This window comes from Colias croceus, chromosome 21 (assembly GCF_905220415.1).
Source record: "Colias croceus chromosome 21, ilColCroc2.1".
In the NCBI taxonomy this organism is placed as follows: domain Eukaryota; kingdom Metazoa; phylum Arthropoda; class Insecta; order Lepidoptera; family Pieridae; genus Colias; species Colias croceus.
This window is the reverse complement of record NC_059557.1, coordinates 5,640,560-5,668,474: the sequence shown is the minus strand read 5'-3', so window position 1 is coordinate 5,668,474 and position 27,915 is coordinate 5,640,560. Positions and strand designations below refer to the sequence as shown.

Genomic DNA, 27,915 nt, shown 5'->3' with positions numbered 1-27,915 from the left:
ATTACACTGTTACAGTGTAAAATAAAATCGTAATATGCATGAAAATTTTTGTCACCACACTCACACCGCAAAGGACTTTTACCGTATCACTATTACTACAATATATGTGTATTTTTTTTACTTTTGGATAATCAAAATTTAAAATTCATACCTCCTAGCCAAATTTAATGGTAACATTGCAATATATGTTAAAATATTTGTATTTAATAACATAACACTATCTTATCTCTCTAATAAAAAGAAACCACTACTCACATCATCCACAACCTTATCCAGAATATCACCATCATCACCCCCGTTCACCAAGCAATCCGTCAACGCATTATGTGCGGCTAGCGCTTGAACCATCAGTTCCGGTTGTTCGATACCAGGTTGCATGAACTTCGTCTCGTCTGCAAGTTCCTTAGCGCCCCCACCGCCCGCTCTCATCTGCCAGAACTCGTGCGGGTAGCGGCCGCGCGCTTCGTAGTATGAGCGGCCGATTGTGTCGCGTAGGCTTGCTGGATATTATCAAATTTGGATATTGGAGAAATTTTCATAAAAATGATTGTTTAGATGTATATTTAATGTCATATTTCATGAAAATTATTCACAAAACCACACATTAGTGTTACACACAATAACATTGGAAAAATAAATAACTGGCACTGTCCATGTCTTAACCAAATGTTCCTGCACTTCTGTGCACTTTTTCTATTTTATACAAGAAAATGGCATCATCTAAATGAGGCTGAGGTAATTGACGTGTAGATGGTATAAATACAAAAGATTGGCATCCCTACTAAATTTTATACCTTCTTTGTCAAAAAAAACGACCGTAATACATTCACATCTTCATAAGTTTATCTTAAATACAAATGTAATACTCACAATGATTATAAACACCAGCATGAGCCAACAAAAAGTCCAATATATGTGGCGTTGTGTTCAAAGGTAGCCTGTTGGAATGATCAGCGGCTAACACCGTACACACATTCACTGCAAAATCTTGCTCATTGGGCATAGGAGATAGTAAAGATAGTGTCAGTCTTTCAGATGGACCGGCGAACCGAGGCGTGCTTGTTTTCAACTGTTCTCCGGATGCTAAAATAAAAAAAATGTTATTAGACAAAACCATAATAATTTAACAAGAAATTGTCCTCTTATTTTGAAGTAAGATATTTAAATTTTGTTTATGTCATAAATTTATTAATAATACAATATTAATGTGCCTCTGGAAAACATACAGCATTGTTATGAAGAAGCAATGTATACTCAACCATAGATACGGAATGATTTCCATAGACTACATACAAACTCTAGTTCCAATTTATTCCGCTAGAGGTCGTCGCTGTCACCAGCAAGGTGATGGGGGAACCAAATTCATTTTTCGAATCATAGCGTTGTGTACTCTCGCCATAGGCGGTCGTTTCAATAAGCATTACTAGTGTACAAGTGTTCAAAAGTTTATAGTGCTAGTGTGTGAATAATTTAATAATTTTTCAAAGTCAACCGTTACTGTTCGTAATGAATTCGCCACCTAACGACGACTTCGAGGAGCCTTCTGGGGCCCCGAGGGACTCAGAAGGTCATTGTTCTGCTGCTTCGCCCTCGTCAGCGAGCCGGAGCGACAACAAACGGAAGAAATGTACTTCAAGTTCGAGTGACAGCGACCAAGAAACAAAAATCGAGTACTGAGGTAACCGCCGATCCTCGGATCGACGTACTATATGCCCAGGTCAGTTTTCTTACAAATTATTTAATGCAGCAACAAAGTGCTCAAAATATAAAAGAGTCTAATAATAATGTTGAAGTACCCGCAACCGAAAATATCGAATTTTTGTCGAATCCATCAACGAGTACAAGCAAATCAATAGATTTAGGAGTTTGTAAAACGGTTTTTGACGAGAAAAAAGTTCTTAAACCCGCGAATGAAAAATTATTACGTCAATTAATCGAGCTTCAACAATTTAATTCGCCAACGTGGCCTCATATTCGCTATTCCAAAGCATTAACGGACATGCTAGCCGCGCCAGGTTTTTGTAGTTTAAAAATTAACGACGAAATGTGTTCTTTAAACAAAGGTAAAGATTTCTTAGCATCAACCGAAGAAATTATGGCCGCGGTTACAAATGCATTATTACAACAAAGGGAATTATTACAATCGGGCTTACAGGAGCTCATTAATTGGGCCCACAATTGTCAATCAGAACTTAATCCAGATAATCTTTTTAAAAAAATTTCTGACGCGTTTGGTACTTCATCTCCGTCATATAAGCTATCGGAACAAACATTACAAATTGTGTGCGGTAAAAGAGCCGAGTGTATCGAAATTAGGAGAAAAAGATTATTAGACGGAATTATGGATAAAAATATTCAAAGCGCGCTTAGGAATATCCCTCCGAGCGAAGAACATTTATTTAATAAGACTAAACTCTTAACGTTTATACAATCGCTAGGCGGCCCTCACTTTTGGTTACTGCCCTCACAATCACAAATTTATAAAAAAACGGAACCACTTAAAAAGAAGTACAAGGATTCGATACCTTCTACTTCCAAGGCTCAATACCGTTCGAATAAAAACGTTACTCGAGATACATTTAAAAATTCGCAAGGTAATTTTAAAAAGACAAATAATTTTAAACAAACTAAAAATAATTCCTTTCGAAACAAAGAAGATAGGAAGTGACTATCCGACACACTTCAGGGGGGGTTGTTTAAAAGCTTTCAAGAGCCGTTGGCAAGCATTGGGCGCGAACAAGTTTATAATTTCGGCAATAACACACTTTCGATTACCCCTGGTAAAAAAACCACCATTAATAATGCCAACAAAGGAAATTATGAAACAATATTCAACAACCCCGTCCCCTGCAATGTCTCAATCAATACAGGAGCTTCTGGATCAAGGTGTACTGAAGATCGTCACCAAAAGAACTCCCAGTTTTATTTCAAAGCTTTTTCTGAGGAAGAAAAGCGACGGCACTATGCGTCCGATATTCGACCTGCGGGAACTGAACAAATTTATAAATGCAAAGCATTTTCGCCTGATTTCGCACTCCACGGTTCCCGAGTTTCTCCAGCCAGGGGACTGGATGGTAAAGCTAGACATCTCGTCAGCCTATTTTCACCTGGCCTGCGCCAAGTCTCACCGGCCTTTTATGAGAATAAGTTACCAGCTCCAACTTTACGAAATGACGTGCCTACCCTTTGGCCTAGCGTCAGCGCCGTACCTTTTCTCTTCAGTAACATGTTGGGTCGCGGAGACCCTGCGTGCAAAAGGTTGTCGAGTTCTAGTGTATCTAGACGACTACCTTCTGGTCAATCAGGACCAGTCCAAGTTATGTCGTCAGGCTGCGGAAGCCGTGCGGCACTTGGAATATCTGGGATGGCAGATAAACTACCAAAAATCGGTTTTGACCCCCACTCAAGACTTGGAATATTTAGGCATACGATGGCAGACTGCAAAAAATGTTATGTCACTACCAGAGAAAAGGAGGGACAAGCTGGACTATGCCATAGCTCAGGTTCTGAAGAAACAACAGGTAAACCTTCGAGAACTACAATGCCTTTTGGGTCAACTGAATTTTGCGAATTTCGTTATCCCGCGGGGCCGATTACATTGTCGCAGAATGCAGATCTTTCTGCGTCGCTTCAACAAGAAGAGATCGCGACAGAAACTGCCAGTCCCAGCCATTGTGGCACAAGAGATGACGTGGTGGCGCGGAGCTACCCGGCACAGCATGCCAATACACAAAAAACCTGCCACCCATTTCCTGGCGACGGATGCTTCGGACTTTGGTTGGGGAGCCCAATTGAATGGGAAGACTATGTCAGGAGTCTGGTCAGTCCGTCAGAGAAGGTGGCATTGCAACAAAAAAGAGCTATACGCCGTAGTAACGGCTATAGAGAACAATGTAGAACTGTTGCGCAATGCACACGTTCTAATTCAGTCAGACAACAGGACACTGATTGCTTATATTCGAAAAGAAGGGGGGACGAAATCGATAGCCTTGTTAACACTAACTTCCAGGTTGTTACAGATAGTGGACCGCTACAAGATAACGGTGAGCGCATATTACCTACCGGGACGGTACAATATAATAGCGGACAGGCTATCACGAGGAGAACGTCCAGCAGAGTGGCATCTATTACCAAGAGCAACAGCGAAAGTGTTCCAGAAGTGGGGACAACCCCAGATCGACCTGTTTGCTACAAGAAAGTCTGCAGTAGTACAGGAATACGTGTCGATAGACTGCAGAGATCTATCAGCAAGTTATATAGACGCCTTCAGCAGGCCATGGAAGTATCAGCTAGCATGGGTATTCCCACCGCCAAGCCTCATACCACGGGTGCTAGCACATCTAAACAGTGCAACGGGAACGTATCTTGTAGTAGTCCCAGAATGGCCGAAGGCGTTTTGGCTCCAGGACCTGAAGGTCAGAGCCCTGGAACACCCGTACCAGATCATGAACCTGCCAGAAGTGCTGATAGATGTAACGACACTGTTACCCCCACCACAAGTGCAGACATTAACCCTGAAAGTTTGGAGGATTGGGGGTGGGGCGAACTAATAAAAGATTGGTCAGAGCAGGAAAAGAACCTGTTAAAGAGAAGCTGGCGAGTTTCCACATTATCAACGTATACGCCAGCCCTCAGAAGATGGCTATCCTGGTGTGTCAATTGTTCAGTAAATCCAAAGTGTCCAAAGCCAGAGGATATCGCCCGTTTTTTAATACATCTTAACGTAAATGAAAAATTATCATACAGCACGATACTGGTCCATAAATCAGCTATTTTAACATTCTGCGGTCCTCATATAGAAAAAGAGTCATTTTCAAATTTTATTATTAAACATACCCTTAAAGCAATTGGCGCCTGTAACCCTAAGGCTGTTAGACCGTTGATTATATGGGATCCGAGAACTGTTCTTGAGTGGCTCTCGTCTAACCCGCTAAAGGATACCCTATTTGATATTTCTCGTAGAGCAGCTACGATATTATTACTAGCTTCAGGACGACGGGTTCATGATCTTACTTTGTTAAATATATCTGATAATAGTTTCTTTGATAATGGTGAAAACATCTACCTAATACCAGCTTTTGGTTCAAAAACAGATACTCATAGTTCTCGTCAATCAGCTTGGAAACTTACGAAACATCCGGATAAAAACATCTGTCCAGTCACTTTTGTACGGCTTTTAATACAAAAGAGTTATTCAAAACGTAGTGAAGCTAATAATTTAAAAAACCTATTCATAACATTCGGTAACAAAACTAAAGCTGCTTCCCGTACAGTGATTGGGAATTGGGTACGCTCTGTACTCAGAGACAGCGGAATAAATGCTTCTCCAGGCAGCTGTAGATCGGCGGTAGCATCATTAGGATGGCTGGAGAATCAGCCTATAGATGAAATATTATCACGAGGAAATTGGAAATCCTCCGATACATTTTTTAAACATTATTGTCGTGAAATTGAGCTATCTAATGAAAATAATCGAAATTTGATTTTTAATACTTTTACATTATCATAGAATATAGATTCCATTAAAATTAAAATGTGTATTTTTGTATTTTAACGTTAATATTTTTATATTGATTGAATATTGATTAAAAGTTAAAGGCTACTTAAAATAGTATATTATTTTAATTTGATCTAAACATAAAATATTGTGCATATTAATTATGTGAAATGATTTAATGATTACATATTGTAAGGAAATATTAAGAATGCTATAATATATTGTTTGAATATTATATATGACTTTTATTTTGTATATTTTATATTCATCATAGCGTTGTGTCTTTTTATTTCACCAGCAGATAACAAACACGTCTTCATAACAATGCTGTATGTTTTCCAGAGGCACATTAATATAACGGTTTTACATTACAATAAAACCGATATTATGTGCCGAAAAGGAAAACATACAGCATTGCAGGAAGTCTTTCCTGGTGAAGACTATGATTCGAAAAATGAATTTGGTTCCCCCATCACCTTGCTGGTGACAGCGACGACCTCTAGCGGAATAAATTGGAACTAGAGTTTGTATGTAGTCTATGGAAATCATTCCGTATCTATGGTTGAGTATACATTGCTTCTTCATAACAATGCTGTATGTTTTCCTTTTCGGCACATAATATCGGTTTTATTGTAATGTAAAACCGTTATATTCACACCAAAAAATTTGAAAAAAAAAATGCATTTATTGATCTACCATAAAATAAGCACTATCTTACATAAAAGTAAAACAAGGGTTTAAATGACAATGATTGCATCAATTTACACCACATAATTATATGTTTCTTATTCAACTACTAGAGATATTACCTGAAATATAAGTCCCGCTGCCAAAGGATATCCTCGGCATGCCCCCTCCCCTCCCCCTCCTGGGATCCTCGTCCATGTCATTATCATCATCTCTCCCTGGTGGACCTTTGGCTCTTTCATATCTAAAAAATATTGTTATTTTTTACATTTCAGGAATTTAGTATAAATTCCAAAAGTATGCAAATTAATTTATCTAAGTTCGTTTTAAATATCTATACTAATATTATAAAGCTGAAGAGTTTGTTTGTTTGTTTGAATGTGCTAATCTCAGGAAATACTGGTCCGATTTGAAAAATTATTTTGGTGTTAGATAGCCCATTTATTGAGGAAGGTTATAGGCAATATAGTATATATTATCATCATGCTAAGACCAACAGAAGCAGGGGACTGCGGGTAAAACCACAGGGCACAGCTAGTGCTTGATAAGAGTGCAAAATAATATACCAATTTTCAATTACCTAACAAAGACTTGTTTCAAAATTTTCAAAATGTTATCCACAATAATAGACTATGAAATAAAGTCAAACATATATTGAAATTTTTCAAAATGTTCCAAATACACACAAATAAATTTGACCATACATCTCATTACACTATTTCAACTAATACTCACTTCTCCAAGTACATGCCATATATTCGACGTAACAGCGTGGACCCATTCACACAAGGATATGGCAATTTAAGTGGTCTCAAAAATGCTTCCCATGTGTCAGTTTGATTTACCTAAGAACCAATTAGTTTATACATATTATGTACTTTAAACTTACTACTACTTTATAAAAAAATGTATCATTTTTTATACAAGCAACTTTTTTTATACAGAAATAGATTAAAACCATGCATTTTAAGACTTACTTTACTGAGGCCACCTCTCTGCTGAACTAATGAATATAAAAGATATAAATCTATATCCACACCATTTACTACTGGTATCTTATACGGTATGCTGAAAGAAAATAATAAAATATGATATGGTATAACCACAAGTACTAATCATATCTATTTTTGTTTAACAAACGTTACCCACTTTTTACTCTCATTGAACTGTTTCAATTCTTTCAGAAATGTATCTTTATCCTTCACATAGTCTCTTGACTTCGTGTTTATTTGTGATTTTGCCATTTTTGTGCTAAAATCTATGAGCGGCATCAGACGCTAACTTTTAACACCTATTTAAAAGGATAATACTTTGCAAAAATGATGAATTTATGTTGTGAGGATCTAAAATAGATCCCCCTTAATGCATATTAACCAATAAATGATCGAATCAAACTATTTTTTCAGAAAAAAAGCACAATTTTAAAAATACATAGCTCACACGATACACCCCTATTATACATTATACTCTTTGCGATACACCGTTTGAGTTTAGACTCGGTTTTGACATTTGAATTTGACTTATTTGACAGTGACATATTATTTGGACACATTCGAGATGCATTCAGGAAAAAGTTTTTGTACATATTTTGTACTGAAGGAACGTGATCGGTTTTTTAATATTTACTATTTATTTTCACGATATTTGTCTGTTATATGATAATCTGTTTTTTTTCCTTACCTACGCCATGCAAATATTCGTAAAAGATATTTGTAGATATCAGTAGCACAATCAGTAGATTTGTACTCCTACTCTTGTGGGACATGTGGGATAGTGCGTCAACTGGCGTCAACACTTTACACTTCTTTTTTGTGTCAATGTGAGTTTTGGGCTTTGGCCACAGTTTTACCCTCCTAGGTTTTAGCCAAAGAAGGTTTTAGCCGAGTTAAATCAGTTTTTGAAATAAGTTAGCAAACTAGATTTTGTAGCTTTAAGCTTAGAGCTATATGTATATCTTTGTGATATAGATCTAGTTTCATTTATTAGCGAGTATTTACTATTTAAACTAGTTTAGAAGGTAGCTGATAGTTTCCTTAAAGGAGTGGTTCTATTTTATGCTAGAAACATATTTATATTTTTGTTTTCTAGTAAATGGAAACTAGGCATGTGTTTAGCTTATTTTTCAACTGTGGCATATTTTGAGAATTAAGAATGTTGGAATTAAATAATTGTAAGAATAAATTCATGAACAATAATAGATAAACGAATTCTTCTTTCTTTCTTTCGTTAACACATCTGAAGTTTTTGATAAATTATGCTCAAATAGATTTGCAATTATTGTAATCACATTGTAATCTATACTAATATCGCTGTCCCCGGAGAATAAAATGATAATCGCCACTATCATAGTTTTATTGTTATGCTATATTTGAAGCCCACGTAGCCTAATACATCTATACAATTTTTATTGTAATTTTTCTCCTGTAATCCACAAAGTTATAAGATATTACAATAATATTCACTGCTTTTTCCCAGAACATATTCGTACTAGAAAATAAAGATAGTATTATGATAGTGAAAAAGTTTCTTTACTCTTAATGTGGTAATAGTTATTACAATAATATTCTCGGAAAAACGAATCGGCGAAATAATGACGAACGCCTATTATCATTTTATTCTCGTAAAAATATGTTTTGGCGCCATTCGTATGACCATGTACATTATGATCACGATGATGATCAGGAAGACTGATTTATATTACTTTTTATTGTCTTCATTTTTTAATGTAATGATAGTTGATTACTCTAATATTGTCTTATTAAAAGCCCTCAGAATAAAAGTTCATTGGATATTATCCATTAATGCATATGTCCAATATGAACGAGTATAAAATGATAAGTGTGTAGGTATTAGTAAATTTACATGTCATTCAAATGCTACTTATTTTTTACATTTTAATTATCTTCAGTTCTCTTAAAGTTAGTTAAGTGCTCTTAAATTAATATAGTTTGATATTTAATAAACATCAAACACAAACATCAAACATCGAACACGAACACGAATATCGAAAACGAACATCAAACACGAACATGAACATCGAACACGAATACGAACATCGAACTCGAACACGAACATTGAACACGAACACGAACATCGAACACAAACACAAACACGAACACGAACATCGAACACGAACACGAAAATCGAACACGAACACGAACATCGAACACGAACATCAAACACGAACATCAAACACGAACATCAAACACGAACACGAACACGAACACGAACATCGAACACGAACACGAACATCGAACACGAACACGAACACGAACATCGAACACGAACACGAATATCGAACACGAACATCAAACACGAACATCAAACACGAACATCAAACACGAACACGAACACGAACATCGAACACGAACACGAACATCGAAGACGAACACGAACATCGAGCACGAACACGAACATCGAACACGAACATCAAACACGAACATCAAACACGAGTATCAAACACGAACACGAACACGAACATCGAACACGAACACGAACATCGAACACGAACACAAACACGAACATCGAACACGAACACGAACATCGAACACGAACATCGAACACGAACATCAAACACGAACATCGAACACGAACACGAACATCGAACACGAACACGAACATCGAAGACGAACACGAACATCGAACACGAACACGAACATCGAACACGAACATCAAACACGAACATCAAACACGAACATCGAAGACGAACACGAACATCGAACACGAACACGAACATTGAACACGAACACGAACATCGAACACGAACATCAAACACGAACATCAAACACGAACACGAACACGAACATCGAACACGAACACGAACATCGAACACGAACACGAACATTGATCACGAACATCAAACACGAACATCAAACACGAACATCAAACACGAACATCAAACACGAACACGAACACGAACATCGAACACGAACACGAACATCGAAGACGAACACGAACATCGAACACGAACACGAACATCGAACACGAACATCAAACATGAACATCAAACACGAACATCGAAGACGAACACGAACATCGAACACGAACACGAACATCGAACACGAACTCGAACATCGAACACGAACACGAACATCGAACACGAACACGAACATCGAACACGAACATCAAACACGAACATCAAACACGAACATCGAAGACGAACACGAACATCGAACACGAACACGAACATCGAACACGAACACGAACACGAACACGAACACGAACATCGAACACGAACATCGAACATCGAACACAAACACGAACATTGAACACGAACATCGAACACGAACACGAAAATCGAACACGAACACGAACATCGAACACGAACACGAACATCGAACACAAACACGAACATTGAACACGAACACGAACATCGAACACGAACATCAAACACGAACACGAACATTGAACACGAACATCAAACACGAACATCAAACATCGAACACGATCACGAATATCGAACACGAACATCAAACACGAACATTAAACATCGAACATCGAACACGAATACAAACATCGAACACGAACATCAAACACGAACATCAAACACAAACACGAACACGAATATCGAACACGAACATCAAACACGAACACGAACATCGAACACGAACACGAACACGAACATCGAACACGAACACGAACATTGAACACGAACATCAAACACGAACATCAAACATCGAACACGATCACGAATATCGAACACGAACATCAAACACGAACATTAAACATCGAACATCGAACACGAATACAAACATCGAACACGAACATCAAACACGAACATCAAACACAAACACGAATACGAACATCGAACACGAACACGAACATCGAACACGAACATCAAACACGAACATCAAACACGAGTATCAAACACGAACACGAACATCGAACACGAACACGAACATCGAACACGAACACAAACACGAACATCGAACACGAACACGAACATCGAACACGAACATCGAACACGAACATCAAACACGAACATCGAACACGAACACGAACATTGAACACGAACACGAACATCGAAGACGAACACGAACATCGAACACGAACATCGAACACGAACATCAAACACGAACGTCGAAGACGAACACGAACATCGAACACGAACACGAACATTGAACACGAACACGAACATCGAACACGAACATCAAACACGAACATCAAACACGAACACGAACACGAACATCGAACACAAACACGAACATCGAACACGAACACGAACATTGAACACGAACATCAAACACGAACATCAAACACGAACATCAAACACGAACACGAACATCGAACACGAACACGAACATCGAACACGAACACGAACACGAACACGAACACGAACATCGAACACGAACATCAAACACGAACATCAAACACGAACATCAAACACAAACACGAACACGAACATCGAACACGAACACGAACATCGAACACGAACACGAACATTGAACACGAACATCAAACACGAACATCAAACACGAACATCAAACACGAACACGAACACGAACATCGAACACGAACACGAACATCGAACACGAACATCGAACACGAACACGAACACGAACATCGAACACGAACATCAAACACGAACATCGAACACGAACACGAACATCGAACACGAACATCGAAGACGAACACGAACATCGAACACGAACACAAACATCGAACACGAACATCAAGCACGAACATCAAACATCGAACACGAACATCAAGCACGAACATCAAACACGAACATCGAAGACGAACACGAACATCGAACACGAACACGAACACGAACATCGAACACGAACATCAAACACGAACATCAAACACGAACACGAACATCAAACATGAACATCAAACACGAACATCAAACACGAACATCAAACACGAACACGAACACGAACACGAACTGTTTTTGCCATTATCATTTTATTCTCCGGGGACGGCGATTTTATAAAGACATAAAGATCGTTTAAAGAAGAACTGTACAAAATAATTATGTAACTCATGCACACTTGCTGCACAAATATTCATACGAATACATTTACGAATATTTATTTTTACGCTCTTTAGTGACCAAGGCAAAAGAAAGTGCCAAACCTTTGAGATTAGAAATAGGTTTAGAAAGGAAAAACTAAATTTTTTGTTTGATTTTTATCAAGTATTTTATGAAAGTGGCTGTTACTAGAGAACTCGAAAGAATGAAAAAAAAATCATTATTAACAAATTATTAACATTTCAATGGATCAAAAATACGCGAGGGCTATAATATTCTTGGATCGAAGCGAACTGACAATTGACATCGAAAAGTCATAACAATTAACAATCCCGACGTGCGTTTTGAGGTTATAAAACGTTGATAGCCTAACGATCCGTGATATTTTGAAATAATACTTTGAAAATAATATAAAAACATGGTCAAAAAGAAAATAGATAATCGTATTCGTGTAATGATAGAGAATGGAGTCAAACTGGGCCATCGGACCATGATACTCCTCGTTGGCGATAAAAGCAGAGATCAAGTAAGTTTTTATTGTTTCACTGGTATAAAATTGTAATAAATAACACAATATTCAATCTAAAAAAAGTATAAAACCGTTGATAAAAAATGCATAATTTTTTGAACGTGAATGTATTTTTAATGAATCTGTTGTTTTTAGGTGCCAATCTTGTATGATATGTTAGTAAAGTCTACAGTCAAAGCCAGACCTACAGTTCTATGGTGCTATAAAAATAAAGATGAAGCTATAAGCAAGTAAGTTAATTTGTAAATTTGGTTGAAATATTGTTTAGGGCCGATTTTTCAATGCCCAGATAAACAGTCTAATAACTACCCCTCGAATAGATTTATTCAATTGCTTATCTAACTCATAACGGCTCGCCTATTTTTCAATCGTGATTTATTTGATGAATAACTATCTGACCAAATATTTCCATATTGGCAGCTCTGCTCTTGGAGTGGCGAAACAAACATATTAAATTAGTCAGGTTAGAGCGGGATAGAGTCAACTTGCAATATGTCAACAACCGTCATTATGACTCACGTCAGGAGTGCATTTTAAGTTTATCTTGTGTTCTATGATTGTTGATTATTGTTTTGATTCGAGTAAAGAGTTTTGATTAAATTTGTGTTAAAATTTATATATTTTACGATGGAAACGACATAAAGGCAGCGTCCGGCAAATTTTCAATGGCATGATCATCAGTAGGTACTATCAAAAACATCAATTTCAATATGATTTTAATTGATAATTATTTTATAGAAAGAGGCTTTATTGTAAAAATTCTACGCTCTATGTTATTACATACGAAAATATCCCAAATTTGACGCGTCAGTTGTCAACTCAAACGTCTAATCGTCGAATAGCACGCTATCTGGCCGTTGGAGCAGCAGATAGATTTATTCCTCAAATAACGTAGTTATTCGATAGATAAGTCCTATTCGTCTATTGAAAAATTGAATATTTTGTTAACTGAAGAATAAAGTCTATCTAGCTGTTTATCTGGGCATTGAAAAATCGGCCCTTATTGATTTAATCTGTTATTAGCTGAGTTTTATAAACTTTTCAAATACTTATTTGACTCAATATTTAAAAAAAAATGTGTTATTACTTTTAGCCATGGCCGTAAAAGAGCAAAGAAGATTGCAGCAGGAAAACTGGAGGTGTCTGAAGAATCACTATTTGATGCGTTTAGAGTAGCTACCACAATCCATGGCAGATATTACTCAGAGAGTCATGCCATGCTTGGTCAGACATATGGAGTCTGTGTGTTACAGGTATGTCTTGTAAATTAGTATGGAAATATTCAGATTTTAATGAAAGTTTTGTTACAGATATAAAGTCTCTAAGTTTGATTTTAAAGTAAACTAGCGGTCCGCCCCGGCTTCGCCCGTGGTACATATTAACGTTTTCTCTACATAAGAACCATCCTCGTACTTCAAGGAATATAATAAAAAAAGAATTATCGAAATCGGTTCAGCCGTTCTCGAGTTATGGAATTACAACGAAAAGTGGCATTGATTTTTATATATTAGATAATGTTGATTTATGAGGAAAATAATATTTAAACTTGTGGTACCTGAATAACTTAGTTAGGATATGAAAATGTGTTTAAGTTAACAACATTAATTTGAACAGTTAAAAAAATATTTTAAAGGATTTGTATTATTGCTTATAACTCCTTACATTCATAAATGATAAAAAGATTTAGGTTATTTACCAATACTAATATGTGGTATGCAATTTTTCTTATTTTTACAGGATTTTGAAGCACTGACTCCAAATTTAATGGCAAGAACAATAGAAACTGTTGAAGGAGGTGGACTTATTATATTTTTGCTAAAATCAATGAACTCTCTGAGGCAACTACATTCTATTACTATGGATGTTCATCAAAGGTAATTAAATAGTATAAGCAAGCTTTTATATTTTAATTACTAGCGGTCCGCCCCGGCTTCGCCCGTGGTACATATTACGTTTTCTCTACATAAGAACCATCCTCATACTTCAAGAAATATAATAAAAAAAGAATTATCGAAATCGGTTCAACCATTCACACATGATGCCGTGACAACGCGAAACAGATTTCCTTTCTATATACAGTGTAAACTCTATATAACGTCACTTAAGGGACCGTGCATTTTTCGACGTTATAGAGAGTGGTCGTTAAATGGAAAGAAAGGGAAAATTGCATGATTGGTCCCGAGACAGGAATATTATTTTGACATTGCCTATGAAACCATGTTATCATCACTTGATCAAGGTCTTCATATTGAGGTTTCTTCAATTTTTTGGAAGATGAACATGAAGATTTTTCTTCTTCGGCATGCAGAATTTTTTATTTAACGTGTAACTAACGAAAGCCAAGTAGTTGAGGTGAACATGTGTAAGTTCATTCACACAACAAACAAACGACTGCATTTCTTAGAATCTTCGGTATGTCAGTAAAAAAGAATGTACACAACTACATTTTCATTGATTTCGGCAACTTAGTCAGTACTTCCTAGTAATTGGTAATGTCTTATTGTGGTCGTTAATTAGAGTGAGCGTGATGCTATATGGAGTGTATTATAGTATAGACAACAATATAAACCAACCAAAGTCGAGAAATCTTGACGTTATACGGAGTTTGACGTTAAAAGGAGTGTCGTTATATAGAGTTTACACTGTATTATTATATAGATAAATTAAGTACTTATTTTTTTTATTGAAATAATGATCTTTGTGTATCATACTTAAAATTTTAGTACATACATATTACAGATGAAATAGATTTCACTAAACATCATATTTTATCATCATACCCTTTGCATGCATTTTAATGCATCAGAACATTGAAGGTATAGTTTGAACCCAATTTTGGAAATATTTATTTCAATTTTATTTAAGTATTTTTCTTTTAATAAGAAATTAAAATTAATAGGTATTATAATAAGGTTGGTATCCGCAATTTAATAAAGTTGTATTTCAATAAACTTAATTTATTCCAGATTCAAAACAGAAGCACACGACACAGTGGTAAACAGATTCAACGAGAGGTTCCTTCTCTCTCTAGCGGATAACCCTCGCTGCCTGGTGCTAGATGATTCTCTGAACGTGTTGCCGATATCTTCGAAAACTGCGCAGGTGGAGCCAGTGGATGCTGTGCCTGAGGTATACTTATTTGATTTGGTATTATTTTTCAATGAGAAGTTGTTTTTATTCTGTTAAAACAATCCATATTATTTATGTTCAACTTATTATAAGTCCTTGCAAAAACAATATTGATATTGAATATTAACTAATAATTAATATGGTGACTTAAACACATTTAATTTCATTTGTATGGTATATTTATATTCCTTATTGCAGCTGAATTCTACTGAATATGTTTTTTTTTTCTTTATTTCATGTACATTTTAATAATTTCAAACTCTTTTTATTTTATATAGTTGTTTTCATTTCCTTGCTTCAGTAAAAATCTATACTTCAATAACCAGTACACTAATACTCATACCAATTTTTGCCTAATACCAATTCTTTAAATAATGAATTAATTCTCTTCCAGCGAGTGAACCCAAAGCTAACAGAGCTAGTATCTTCGCTATCAGACAGCCCTCCCGCTGGGCCTCTCGTAGCCCTCTGTAGAACTTACGACCAGGCCTCCGCCCTTGTAGCGTTGATTAATACACTCGCTGATAAGCAATCCAGGTATGTGTTTGATGTTTTATAGATAAATAATGGAATTAGTGTGAAAATCTGTATGTTAAGTTGGAATTGATAAATTGGTTAACCGATTTTGATGATTTTTGGATATTTGAAGATTTAACTTGAACAATCCTTTTTTTATACCTTATGTTGTTAATATAAAATACAAATTTATACAAGGAAACATTCTAACATGTTAATTTTGCATTGGCAGACCAAAGTGTGTATTTAAAATGAATTTAAACTATTTCCCTGAGTAGTTTAAAGAAGGCGATTTCCTAAAATCACTATTACATCTAGATAATTAATAAATTAACCTTATAAATATTAATAAATTACCAATTAAATTCCTAAACTTTAAAATTGCAGACCCCCGCACTGCCTTACAGCCAGCCGTGGTAGAGGCAAGTCAGCGTGCCTCGGTCTCGCCGTAGCAGCCGCCGTAGCACTCGGCTACGTGAACGTCTACGTAACATCACCCCACCCAGAGAATTTGATAACTCTCTTCGAGTTTGTGCTAAAAGGCCTAGATGCCTGTTTGTATCAAGAACATATAGATTATAATATTGTAAGGTCGACTAACCCAGATTTTAAAAAGGCTATCGTGAGGATAAATGTTGCCAGGAATTCTAGGCAGACTATTCAGGTATTGTGGTGTTTATTTTTTTAATATGTTAGTACATGATACCTCTTTGGTAGAAAATATGTCAATCATGTCATAATTTATTTTCAAAGCTCAAGTGGTTCACAAAATCAGGATGATTTTAATTAAAAGTGTTGTTTATGTACATAAATTTCGCATTTTGAAAATAACGGATGATTTTAATTTTTATTACGTTTTGTAAAAAAAAAAAACTTAAATTTAGCAAATATATGTATAGTATGCATAATGTCAAACATATTAAAGTGTGCATTTTAAAGGAATCTTGAAAATTAAAAAATAACGTAAAAATATATGTTTCGCCCAACGTGGGGCTCGAACCCACGACCCTGAGATTAAGAGTCTCATGCTCTACCGACTGAGCTAGCCGGGCATGTCCTATACCTGTGAAATTACCGTTCTATAAACGTTAAACACGCCTTGGCATTATTCCATACCCAACTTATTTTATTTGTATTTATGTGTCGTAACTCGTAAGTAAAAATAAATTAATAAACTATGTATTTTAGTTTATATTTCCCATAATGATGGATAATAATATTATAAATAAATCGCGTTTAGAATCCGTTTAAATCTTTTATTTGTACACTAGCTTTTACCCGCGGCTTCGCTCGCGTTAAGAACTTAAGAAGTATTAATATTAATTAGGTATATTTTTTGCGGCTTTGGTACATTTTTTTTAGCGTATGTAAAAACTTAGGGCCTACAAAACTACAAAACTTTAATCACATATTTTATCCCCTTAGAGGTGGAATTATACAAAATCCTTACTTAGGGAATGCCTACGTCATAGTAGCTTTATGCATGCAAAGTCTAAGCCCGATCGGTATAAAATTGACATAGTTTCATACAAATTTTCATCCCTTATTTAATCCCCTTGGGGGTAGAATTGATCCAAATCCTTTCTTAGGGGATACATATAGGGAGTTTTATATATATAGAAGATTACTGACTGAAACCGCAGGGCAAAGCTAGGGTATGAATTTTCGAAAATCTTTTCTTACCGGACGCCTACGTGTCATATGATCTATCTACATGCCCAATTTCATGCAAATACATCCAAGGGATAAAAAGTTTCATACAAACTTCTATCCCCTATTTTACCCCTTTAGGGGACGAATTTTCTAAAATCCTTTCTTAGGGGACGCCTACGTTATGACATCTATCTGCATGCCAAATTTCAGCCCGATACGGCCAGTGGTTTGGGCTGTGCGTTGATAGATCACTATATCAGTCACCTTTGAGTTTTATATATATAGAAGATACTTATTCTTCAATAAAAATAAAAAAATATAATTTTTTTAAACTATTATTTTAATTCCAGTATATAACCCCCGACGACCATTCCCTCCTCTCCGCTGCGGACCTGGTCCTAGTGGACGAAGCGGCTGCCATTCCCTTAGAACACGTATCAGCTGCTGCTAATAAAGCACCACTAGCCTTGCTATCTTCCACAGTAGCGGGGTATGAGGGTACGGGACGAGCGTTGTCACTCAAACTGTTTTCGAAGCTACAGGCTGAACATAATGCTCCACCACCGGTGAGTTTGTGGTATTTTTTGTCATTTTTTTGTAGGAAAAATGGTCCAATGAACTATTACCAACAGCGAGTAGCGGAATTTTCTTTGAAATTCAGTAGGTACCTGATCCGCAATGATTATTATCTCAGCAGAGTTGGTCTTAGTATAGATCAAGCCTAGTAAGGCTCCACTAGCCTTGCTATCTTCCACAGTAGCGGGGTATGAGGGTACGGGACGAGCGTTGTCACTCAAACTGTTTTCCAAGCTACAAGCTGAACATAATGCGCCACCACCGGTGAGTTTGTGGTATTTTTTGTCATTTTTTTGTAGGAAAAATGGTCCAATGAACTATTATCTCAGCAGACTTGTATAGATCTAGCCTAAAAGCTCCACTAGCCTTGCTATCTTCTACGGTAGCGGGGTATACGGGCGTTGTCGCTCAAACTGTTCTCGAAGTTACAGGCTGAACATAATGCGCCGCCACCGGTGAGTTTTTGCATTTTTTTGATTTTGACGTGACAACGTCTTATAATTCGATAAAGCCGGCTGCACGCACGAAAAAACATGACTCATGCGGCGTTACCTCGTTTTGAGGCGTTCCATGTTAGGCTTGAAGTGCAAGCGAGAGCGCGGTACGAGCGACAAGAAGCACAATCGTTGTCACGTTCCACTATCGTCAGTAAACCAACTTTACAGACAACCAATTTTTTTTTGTAAGAATAATGGACCAAATGACTCTACCCACTATTGAGTTGGCGGATTTATCTATATTTTTACTTCAAATATGTTTAATGTAACACGTGAACTGTTTAAACTACTAAGCTAAGCCTGTTTTAGCAACTACGGTATGATGATTGTAGTAAAATATTCCAGCTAGTAATTAATTTTCTTGTTAAGATGTTTCATAATTTATACGAGATCATTAGCAGAATTTACAAAATTTGTACTACATCACTAACTCTAAAATTTTCTTTTAGATAAAACTCGAAGAACCAATCCGTTACCGTGCCGGTGACGCAATAGAGCGCTGGCTGAACTCTCTTCTCTGCTTGGAGGCTCCGCCCCCGAGCCCCGGTGCGGGTGCTCCGCCCCCCGCAGCTTGTGAGCTGCTGCGGGTTAACAGGGATGCGTTATTCTGTTATCATAAGGCTGCTGAAGCGTTCTTGCATAGATTAGTGGCTATATACGTGGCTAGTCATTATAAGGTACGTTTATTTCGCAAGATAAAGAAATGAGGGTAGTTATAGAAAACTAAAAAACAAGGATTTGTAAGAAATTTTTTTTTGTTATTGTAGTTATTCTGCATCGTGACTGCATATACTGCATAAATTTTTGTACCAATCCTACTTTCTACTAGTCCTACTAATATTATAAATGCGAAATTTTGTGGCGATGGATGTGTATGTGTATGTTGTTTACTCTTTCACGCAAATACCAATGAACCGATTATAATGAAATTTAGCACACATATAGAGGGTAACTTGGATTAACACATAGGATAGGTTTTATCCCGGAAATTCCACGGGAACGAGAACTATGCGGATTTTTCTTTGAAAACGCGAGTGAAGCCGCGGGCGGAAAGCTAGTATAGACATTTTTGTAACATATCGTAATCTTTATACATTAATCCACAGAACAGTCCCAACGATCTGCAACTGCTTGCTGATGCGCCTGCGCATTGCTTATTCGTGTTACTCGCACCAACTCCACCTAAAGCCACGTCTATGCCTGAAGTGTTGTGTGTCATACAGTTATGTTTAGAGGGCAGTTTATCGGACAGGTATGGAGATAATTATGATATTACTAGCTTACCGCCCGCGGCATCGCCCGCTTTGTCTAAAACCTAATAAATTATATACTAAAACCTTCCTCTTGAATCACTCTATCTATTAAAAAAAACCGCATCAAAATCCGTTGCGTAGTTTTAAAGATTTAAGCATACAAAAGGACATAGGGACAGAGAAAGCGACTAATTTGTTTTATACTATGTAGTGATTAGACGTTATATTTTGTGAGAACATGCAGTGGCATAGTAAGAATTCATTTTATCCTGCTCGAGAAGTGAGTTTCTTGCGTAAAATTGTTGCGAGTCTAAAATATATTGGCGATAACTAAAATTAAATATTAGGCCGATTATTTAAACTATTATGTTGCCATTTATAAAAGCCGAAAAAATAAAGAATTATTCAGAGTTATAGCTAGAAACTCACTCCTCGAGTTAACTATTTATAATATGAGAATTTGGTGCTGGGTATTGATACTAGAGATATCTCTATCTCATATGTCATTAAAAAACTGTTAAATGTTGCGGAGAAATAATAAGGTATACAAATAATTGATTAATTATTATGTGTGATGAACGGAAAATACTCTACTAATAGGCCATCCACATGTCTGCCGAACAACGTGACAAACAACGAACACATAGGGACGGCGCTATACAGAGAAGCGAGAAGGAAATAAGTAAATCTCTTTTCTTCGTATAGTGCTGTCCCTATGTGTTCGTTGTTTGTCACGTTGTTCGGCAGACGTGTGGATGGCCTATTATATTCATACAAACTAATTAACATTTGATTTTAAAGCTATTAAATGTTTTATAAATGACTATTTTTTTAAATCTCATACCAAACAGATCAGTAAAAGACAGTCTGGGCCGCGGTCGCAAAGCGGCCGGTGATCTGATCCCGTGGAACATTTGTGAACAATTTGGGGATAGGGACTTCCCGAAGCTATCTGGAGCTAGGATTGTGAGGATAGCCACACATCCTTCTTATCAGCGGGTGAGATTTTGTGCTAATTTATATGCTCATGTTTTATCTTATGTTGTGTTATTCATCATCATCATCAGACCATATATAGCGCCCGGCAAACTTCTTGGCCAACAAGTAGCTTGGTGGGGGAAGTTTGCGCATCAAGTTTTAGTACATTTTTATATGCGCAAGCTTCCCCCACCACACTACTTTTTGGCCAAGAAGTTTGCCGGGCGCTGTTTCCACTACTGGGACACGGGCCTCCTATGAGGGTTGTGTAATTACTGTACTATAATAATTAATAATGTATTTTTTTAATGTGTTTGTATGTTGTGTAATGGCTATACTTGTGTTCATGTTATAATACAAAGTAAGAAAGACAAAATTTCATATTTTTGGGAATTTCATCAAGCCTTATAATTGTGAAATTGATGGTTTTTGAAAAGGTATTTTGCTTCGATTATTACCAACTAGCTATTATAATACATATACAAAACGACTTATTTTAAAATGTCTCTAATGTGTTGCCCAAATATATGAAAAATAAATAATACTGAAACATTTAAAGCAAAATTGAGCTGTCATTACTTCTATATTCGCAAATGTCATTTGTGTCGCTGGTTGTTAATGATAGAAGGGTATATTTCAAATAAAACACAATATCCAACAAAAATATATTTATTCCTCCAATAAACAATTCTAATCACTACATTCACAGATGGGTTACGGCAAGCGCGCGTTACAACAACTAGCGGCTTATTACTCCGGAGATATACCGTGTTTGGACGAGACTCAAAGCGATGATGACGAACAAACAGACGGACAGAATGACTCGCTGCAGACAGAGACTATAGTGCCTAGGTAAGTGTAGATATAGATATAGTTTTGTTTTGCAGTTTAACTTGTAATAATTTGAATAAATGTGGTTTTATTTGCCTTGGATTTTAAGGTAAATATAGATTATAGACCTAGGTTTGTTATGCTTTTTCAGTTCTGAGCTCATTTTGAGTGAATATCGTTTCTTTACCTTTGATGTTAAACTTTAAAGACTTGAAGTAGATATGTTCTGTAAAAATAAATGATATTTATTACTATTATATTATAGAAGCAAGTTTTAATCTCAATATTTTTAGAATCCATTTAAATTGGATATTACTGTTACCTTCTCTTCCCGTAGTTTTTGCCTAATACTTCATTATAAAACAAGCTATATCTAATATCTATTATTTTAGAGCCAAACCACCAACACTACTGCGTCGTTTAACAGAAGTGAGGGCAGAACATTTAGATTACCTAGGAACGAGCTTCGGTCTAACCGAGGACTTGCTCAAGTTCTGGAAATCGCAGAAATACGTGCCTGTCTATTTGAGGTAAGTTATAATAATACATACATCTGTCACAAATAATATAGTGTTAGACGTAACTTTTGATTTAATATTTTTATGGATGAATAGTTGTCAACATAGTTGTCATTATTTCAAGTCTGAACATGCTTAGCTGTCGAATACTATAAAAAGCCGCTTTCCTTTGTCTCGTGGCGCATTCGTACGAATCGTGCCTAGGGGCTCGGACGTTGTTTATACGACGTTCGACCCAACTACCTTCACTTTGCTAATAGTCGTTGACTTGCTGCGTTTTGTTATCAACTACCTACATCAATTAGGTAGCTGTGTAGAATCGCAGTACATTCTTATTACATTCAAATTAATATTTAACCCGGCCTCGCGTGTTATTTCTTAGAATAGTTATTTACTGGTATCGTTACTTCTTTACCCATATCCATTATATTTAAAATAATGAAATTTATGGCTCGGACCAATTATTATTTTTCAATACACATCTCGTCATCACAATCATTCGATCAAATCACGAATCATATCATTTTCATAGAGATTTTTTAACTCCTTTTAGATGTCATTAAGATAATAAAATAATCGTGCCGTATATAAAAAATGTTCTGAAATATGTATTTATTTTCAGCCAGAAAGCGAACGACCTGACCGGCGAGCACTCCTGCATAATGCTGAGAACGATAGCCAGCGCTGACTGGCTCGCAGCGTACAGCCGGGACTTTCGCCAGCGGTTCTCACGGCTACTGGGCAGGGCCTTCCGCAAGCTGCCCGCAGCGCTCGCGCTGACCACGCTGCTGAATGACAGCGTGAAGGTGGACAAGCCTGGTGAGTGACGCTGATACTTATAATAATAGTGACTTTGATGTTGACAGTGACAATAATATTGACATCTGACTGACCACGCTGCTGAATGACAGTGTGAAAGTTTATAAGCCTGGTGAGTGACGCTGATGCTAACTGTGACTGTGATAGTTATAGTGACAGTGGCGGTAATTGTGACGCAGACGCTGATATTGGTTGGAATAATGCTGAGAACGAGTGACGCTGAGACATTATTAGCCAATGATATTGACGTAGACGTTGAATTTGATGTGAATATATGTAAAACATTCGCGCTGACTGTTCTGCTAAATAACAGCGTGAAGGTGCACAGACCTGTTGAAATACTTAGTTAAAAAGCTACTTTTGTAACTTTTAATATATTATACATTATCAGACTCGTCATATTTATTTCCAAATACATTCATTTATTTTATTGTGATTTCCACACACACTAAACCCACCTATTTCCTCCACAGAGCTTACAAAAGAGCTAATCAGCCAACACCTCTCAGGCCACGACCTGTCTCGCATAGAGGCGTACAGTCGCCAGCAAGCCGACTATCGCCTTATCGCCGATCTACTGGCGCCATTAGCTAATATTATATTCCATACCAGTGTGAAACTCAAGTTGGACGCTGTGCAACAGGTAATTTTTGTTTTTTTGGTTGTGTGTTACAAATTACGTTTTAGACCACGTGATCTAACGCGGCGTATGTCAATCCCATACATTTTTGCGATTTCTAACTTCGTTATCGTTTTGTAATTGTTACTTTGTCTACGGCCCTAGTTATTTTGTATGGTTATCAAATTGATTTTCATTAGTTCATTTTATAGGTTACACTTTCATATGTCAATTATTGTATAATTATTTAAGAGGATTTTTTTGCGAAAAATTATAAAATTTTCTCTTCATTCTTAAAATTTTTATTTTACTTTATACAATTTTCAATTAATTAAATTATTCTTAATTTATTATAAGTAACTATTAATATGTATAACTTCATAAAGGTAAGAAATTTTGTGTTATGAGAAATGAAATCAAAGACAAAATCAAAATGTAATAACTAGTTCAATTTTATAAAAAAAAATCTTTCTTATATCTTTAATCTCATTTTCACAGGTGCTGTTCATAGCAATGGGCTTCCAAATGAAAGACGTAGACGACATAGCGAGCGAGTTAGGTCTCCCAGGCTCACAGATTCTAGCCAAATTCTACGAAGCCTGCAAGAAAATTAACTCAGCTCTCAACGGAATTCTAGAAAATACGGTCGCTAAAGAAATCGGTATAGAAGATAAGACGGCGGATGTGAAAACAGAAGGAATAAAGCAGAGTCTGCAAGAAGAATTGTCGAAGGCCGCTAAGGTAGTAGCAGTTTGTTATTGCGTGTATGTGGTGTGGAAGATTAGGAATAAATTGTGATATTAGAAATGGTGTTTGATTTTTGAGACTCTTTTATACTTTAAAATTATGAAATATCACTTTAAAATATACATTTGTAATGGTTGGCAAAAACAACGTAGTCCTTATGTAGTTATTGTTCTAGCTACATTTTCATAAGTATATTTCATTTTGAATTAAGTCATAGTTAATATACAGTAATAATGGATGGTAAAAACCACATTGTTTATCATTAGTCTTACATTATGTAGTAATTGTTCTAGCTACATTTTCAAAAGTATATTTCATTTTGAATTAAATCGTAGTTAAACTCTAAAATGGATCTTCATTATCATTTGTAGATACTTAATAGATATAAGATAAGAAAGATTTCTTAATAGTAAACCTTACTGAACTAAGTAATGTAGAATTATTTAGTTACTTCAAAATTAAAAATATATAAAAGTAAAACAAGAAGACTCAAGAAAATATCTTCCACAGGACTTAGAAAGAAAACAACGGAAGGAATTATCTCGACTAATGGGAGAAGATCTGCGCCAGTACAGCATCAAGGGCAGTGATCTAGACTGGGGGAAAGCATTGAACACATCTTCGCAGAAACATCTTGTGTCTGTTAAAAGGTTAGTATAAAGTTATTTCACTTATTTCAAGTTCTTGATTTGGTTTTCTCAAGTAATGAGGGTAGTTTTCCAGGTGTTTATTTTAGCATGATTCTTCATATAATAAGATAAATCTTAGCTATTTTAATCTATGGGTTATGTGGACACATTAAGGCAGAATACGCAAAATTATCTACCAGTCACATCAAAATCGGTCGAGCAGATTCAGAGAATGAAACAATAGTCCGGCGAAAATATCAATTATCGTAAATCTTTCAATACATATGGGTACTTAAAAGACCTCTTTATAATATTTTGATGAGAACTTAAAGTATCAATCACTACATAGTATAAAACAAAGTCGCTTTCTTTGTCCCTATGTATGCTTGAATCTTTCAAACTACGCAACGGATTTTGATGCGATTTTTTTTAAATAGAGTGATTCAAGAGGAAGGATATAGTATAATATAATTTATTAGGTTTTAGACAAAGCGGGCGAAGCCGCGGGCGGTAAGCTAGTTGGGTATAAATGATGAAAGTATATGTTTTATCAATAATTATAATTAATGTTTTAGATTCACAAACTACGCGTTTACATTTGACATTAAATTGAAAACACTTTAAAGTTGCCTTTTTTTTTCAGTGGAGAGAAGCGTCTCGGCGACGACAGCAAAGAGATCGACGATCTGATCGAATCGCACGCGAACAAGAAAAAGAAGAAACACGTGCGAAATAAAGTTTAATAAATATGTCAAATAATATACAAATATTTTATTTGTTTGTTCCTACCATTAGATTATAACTAGATTTCCAACCCCCTCGGCTTAGCCCGGGTCTTTTAAGGAAAATAATTAAAAAATGAAATGTATTATTTACTTATCTATGAGATTATGAGAGCAGAGATGCCTTAGAATTTAGATCATAGACGAAACAAGAAAGACGAAGCATAAGGAACAAGAAAGAAAACACAAAATCAGTAATAATTTCTATAATTATTGTAATATAAAAAAGTGTCGGTAGTTATTCAACCCTTGGAATAGACAATAGATATTTCCTCTTAAACATAACAAATACGCTTGCTTCGGTCGGCGGCGGCGTTAAACGGGACGCTCGTAAAAAAATATCAATTTGTTTGTAACTCGACACCCCGCGACCGGCGCCGCCGCACGCGCACACATACTCCTATAATTTACCACTTTACAATATAATGTGATCTAAGAAAAATAATATTTTCGTCTAACGCTCGATACACGAGCGTGGTAACCAATTTAACACTATATTTAGTTTACACACACTACTTTAAAAATGGAATCGGTACGGCCCGACGTCTGCGATGTTCCCCCCCCACCTCCCTCCCGCTTCTACCCCACAGATAAAACAGTAAAACATTGACTTACACATAGCTTGATCACACGACGAAAGCCGTGCACTCTATTGTATAGAAAACATCTACTACAAAAATTAGTTTCGTATTGGCTTTTAGTAGCGGTGCTTTGACATTTTACAGGATACCGCGATTCTAAAGCCGCGCACTCACTGCAACTGGAGCAAACGTTTGACATTCGATGTTTCGAAAAATTTAGTTACAATATTGTTTGGTTCATTACAGTGAGCAATCGGCTTTGTAATAATGTTACTAGAATTTTAAGGCAAAATGAATGAATCAATGAAAATATGGTTTACATCGATAAATTGAGTATGTTTTCGTTAAAATGAAAACAACAGTATCCTGTTTACATTCCTTAATTAATACAGTACACAGACCTTCTAAGAAGTTTCACTACAGTATGATAATGACATACGGAGGTAAGTAATTGAGAAGGAATTGCACTTAGAAGAGTCGCGTTGGCACTTAGTCTTATAATGCTAATGTATTTGAGTTTATAAACACTTACTACAGGACAAAAGAATCACCTCGAAGCGTTCAGATTCCTGCTGTGACCAAACTTAGCGAATAATTCTCAATTAATTCATATCATTAACTAAACAACGCATTTAGTACACAATTTTGTTATAATTTAACTTACAAACGCATAGTTTGGACCCAGCATTACACAAGCGTTTGGTCGGATCGAGTACAGAAGTTCTACAACACCAGCGAATCAAAAAAATTGGAACACGAACATCGAAATATTAAAATTTTCTACTTATAATCCAATTTGTGGGATTAATATTAAAATTATATATTAAAACTTGAAATTAGTTTAGAAGCAGTTTACAGCATCCGGTACTCTAATGAGGACGAGAAAAGTACAATATACATCTTATTAATACGTTTATTCAAAGACACAAAAGCAAAACCACTAGACCTTATTGCCACGCTTAAATTATTGCTACGACATACATACTCATCTACGTATATTGAATAATTATGTAAATATAATCAATAATCAGTTACAACATCCAATAAAACAAAATATTGTTTAATATTATTGCAATCGAGTCAACTGTATTCAGAAAGGG

At 36.1% G+C, this 27,915-nt stretch overlaps 2 protein-coding genes and 1 non-coding gene across 9 annotated transcripts in view; 1 reads left to right on the top strand and 2 right to left on the bottom strand.

The window, feature by feature from the left end:
• LOC123701238 (AT-rich interactive domain-containing protein 2) overlaps positions 1-7,628 on the bottom strand; it is a 35,740-nt gene extending 28,112 nt beyond the window's left edge. For all 6 annotated transcript variants that reach the window (XM_045648644.1, XM_045648647.1, XM_045648645.1 and 3 more), the window contains exons 1-6: positions 7,334-7,628; positions 7,162-7,252; positions 6,920-7,029; positions 6,307-6,428; positions 871-1,083; positions 256-500 (exon numbers count right to left, since the gene is read on the bottom strand). In XM_045648644.1, coding sequence (XP_045504600.1) covers positions 256-500; positions 871-1,083; positions 6,307-6,428; positions 6,920-7,029; positions 7,162-7,252; positions 7,334-7,455 — 903 coding nt within the window. In that variant the 5' untranslated portion in view covers positions 7,456-7,628. The remainder of the gene's footprint in view (positions 1-255; positions 501-870; positions 1,084-6,306; positions 6,429-6,919; positions 7,030-7,161; positions 7,253-7,333) is intronic.
• Positions 7,629-12,493: 4,865 nt separating this feature from the next.
• Positions 12,494-26,210, top strand: LOC123701359 (RNA cytidine acetyltransferase). 2 transcript variants are annotated; one of them, XM_045648793.1, is made up of 19 exons: positions 12,494-12,684; positions 12,823-12,917; positions 13,781-13,940; positions 14,425-14,561; positions 15,654-15,816; positions 16,211-16,353; positions 16,720-16,996; positions 18,336-18,440; positions 18,715-18,825; positions 19,508-19,735; positions 20,165-20,310; positions 21,163-21,310; positions 21,999-22,141; positions 22,513-22,650; positions 23,261-23,457; positions 23,931-24,100; positions 24,575-24,817; positions 25,334-25,473; positions 26,096-26,210. In XM_045648793.1, the coding sequence occupies exons 1-19, from the start codon at positions 12,577-12,579 to the stop codon at positions 26,193-26,195; spliced, it is 2,952 nt and encodes a 983-aa protein (XP_045504749.1). In that variant the 5' UTR covers positions 12,494-12,576; the 3' UTR covers positions 26,196-26,210. The 2 variants fall into 2 exon arrangements, with proteins under 2 accessions (XP_045504749.1, XP_045504748.1); XM_045648792.1 differs by lacking the exon at positions 18,715-18,825 and having other exon boundaries at positions 18,336-18,551.
• Positions 17,312-17,384, bottom strand: Trnak-cuu. Its single transcript has one exon. It is a non-coding gene; the product is annotated as a tRNA-Lys (tRNA).
• Positions 26,211-27,915: the final 1,705 nt, after the last annotated feature.

Excerpts from the sequence above, each read along its gene's own strand:
- LOC123701359 (XM_045648793.1), top strand. The coding sequence starts at position 12,577 with ATGGTCAAAAAGAAAATAGATAATCGTATTCGTGTAATGATAGAGAAT. Across the intron at positions 16,354-16,719 it reads CTCGCTGATAAGCAATCCAG|ACCCCCGCACTGCCTTACAG; the intron begins GTATGTGTTTGA and ends TTAAAATTGCAG. Across the intron at positions 24,818-25,333 it reads AATTGTCGAAGGCCGCTAAG|GACTTAGAAAGAAAACAACG; the intron begins GTAGTAGCAGTT and ends TATCTTCCACAG.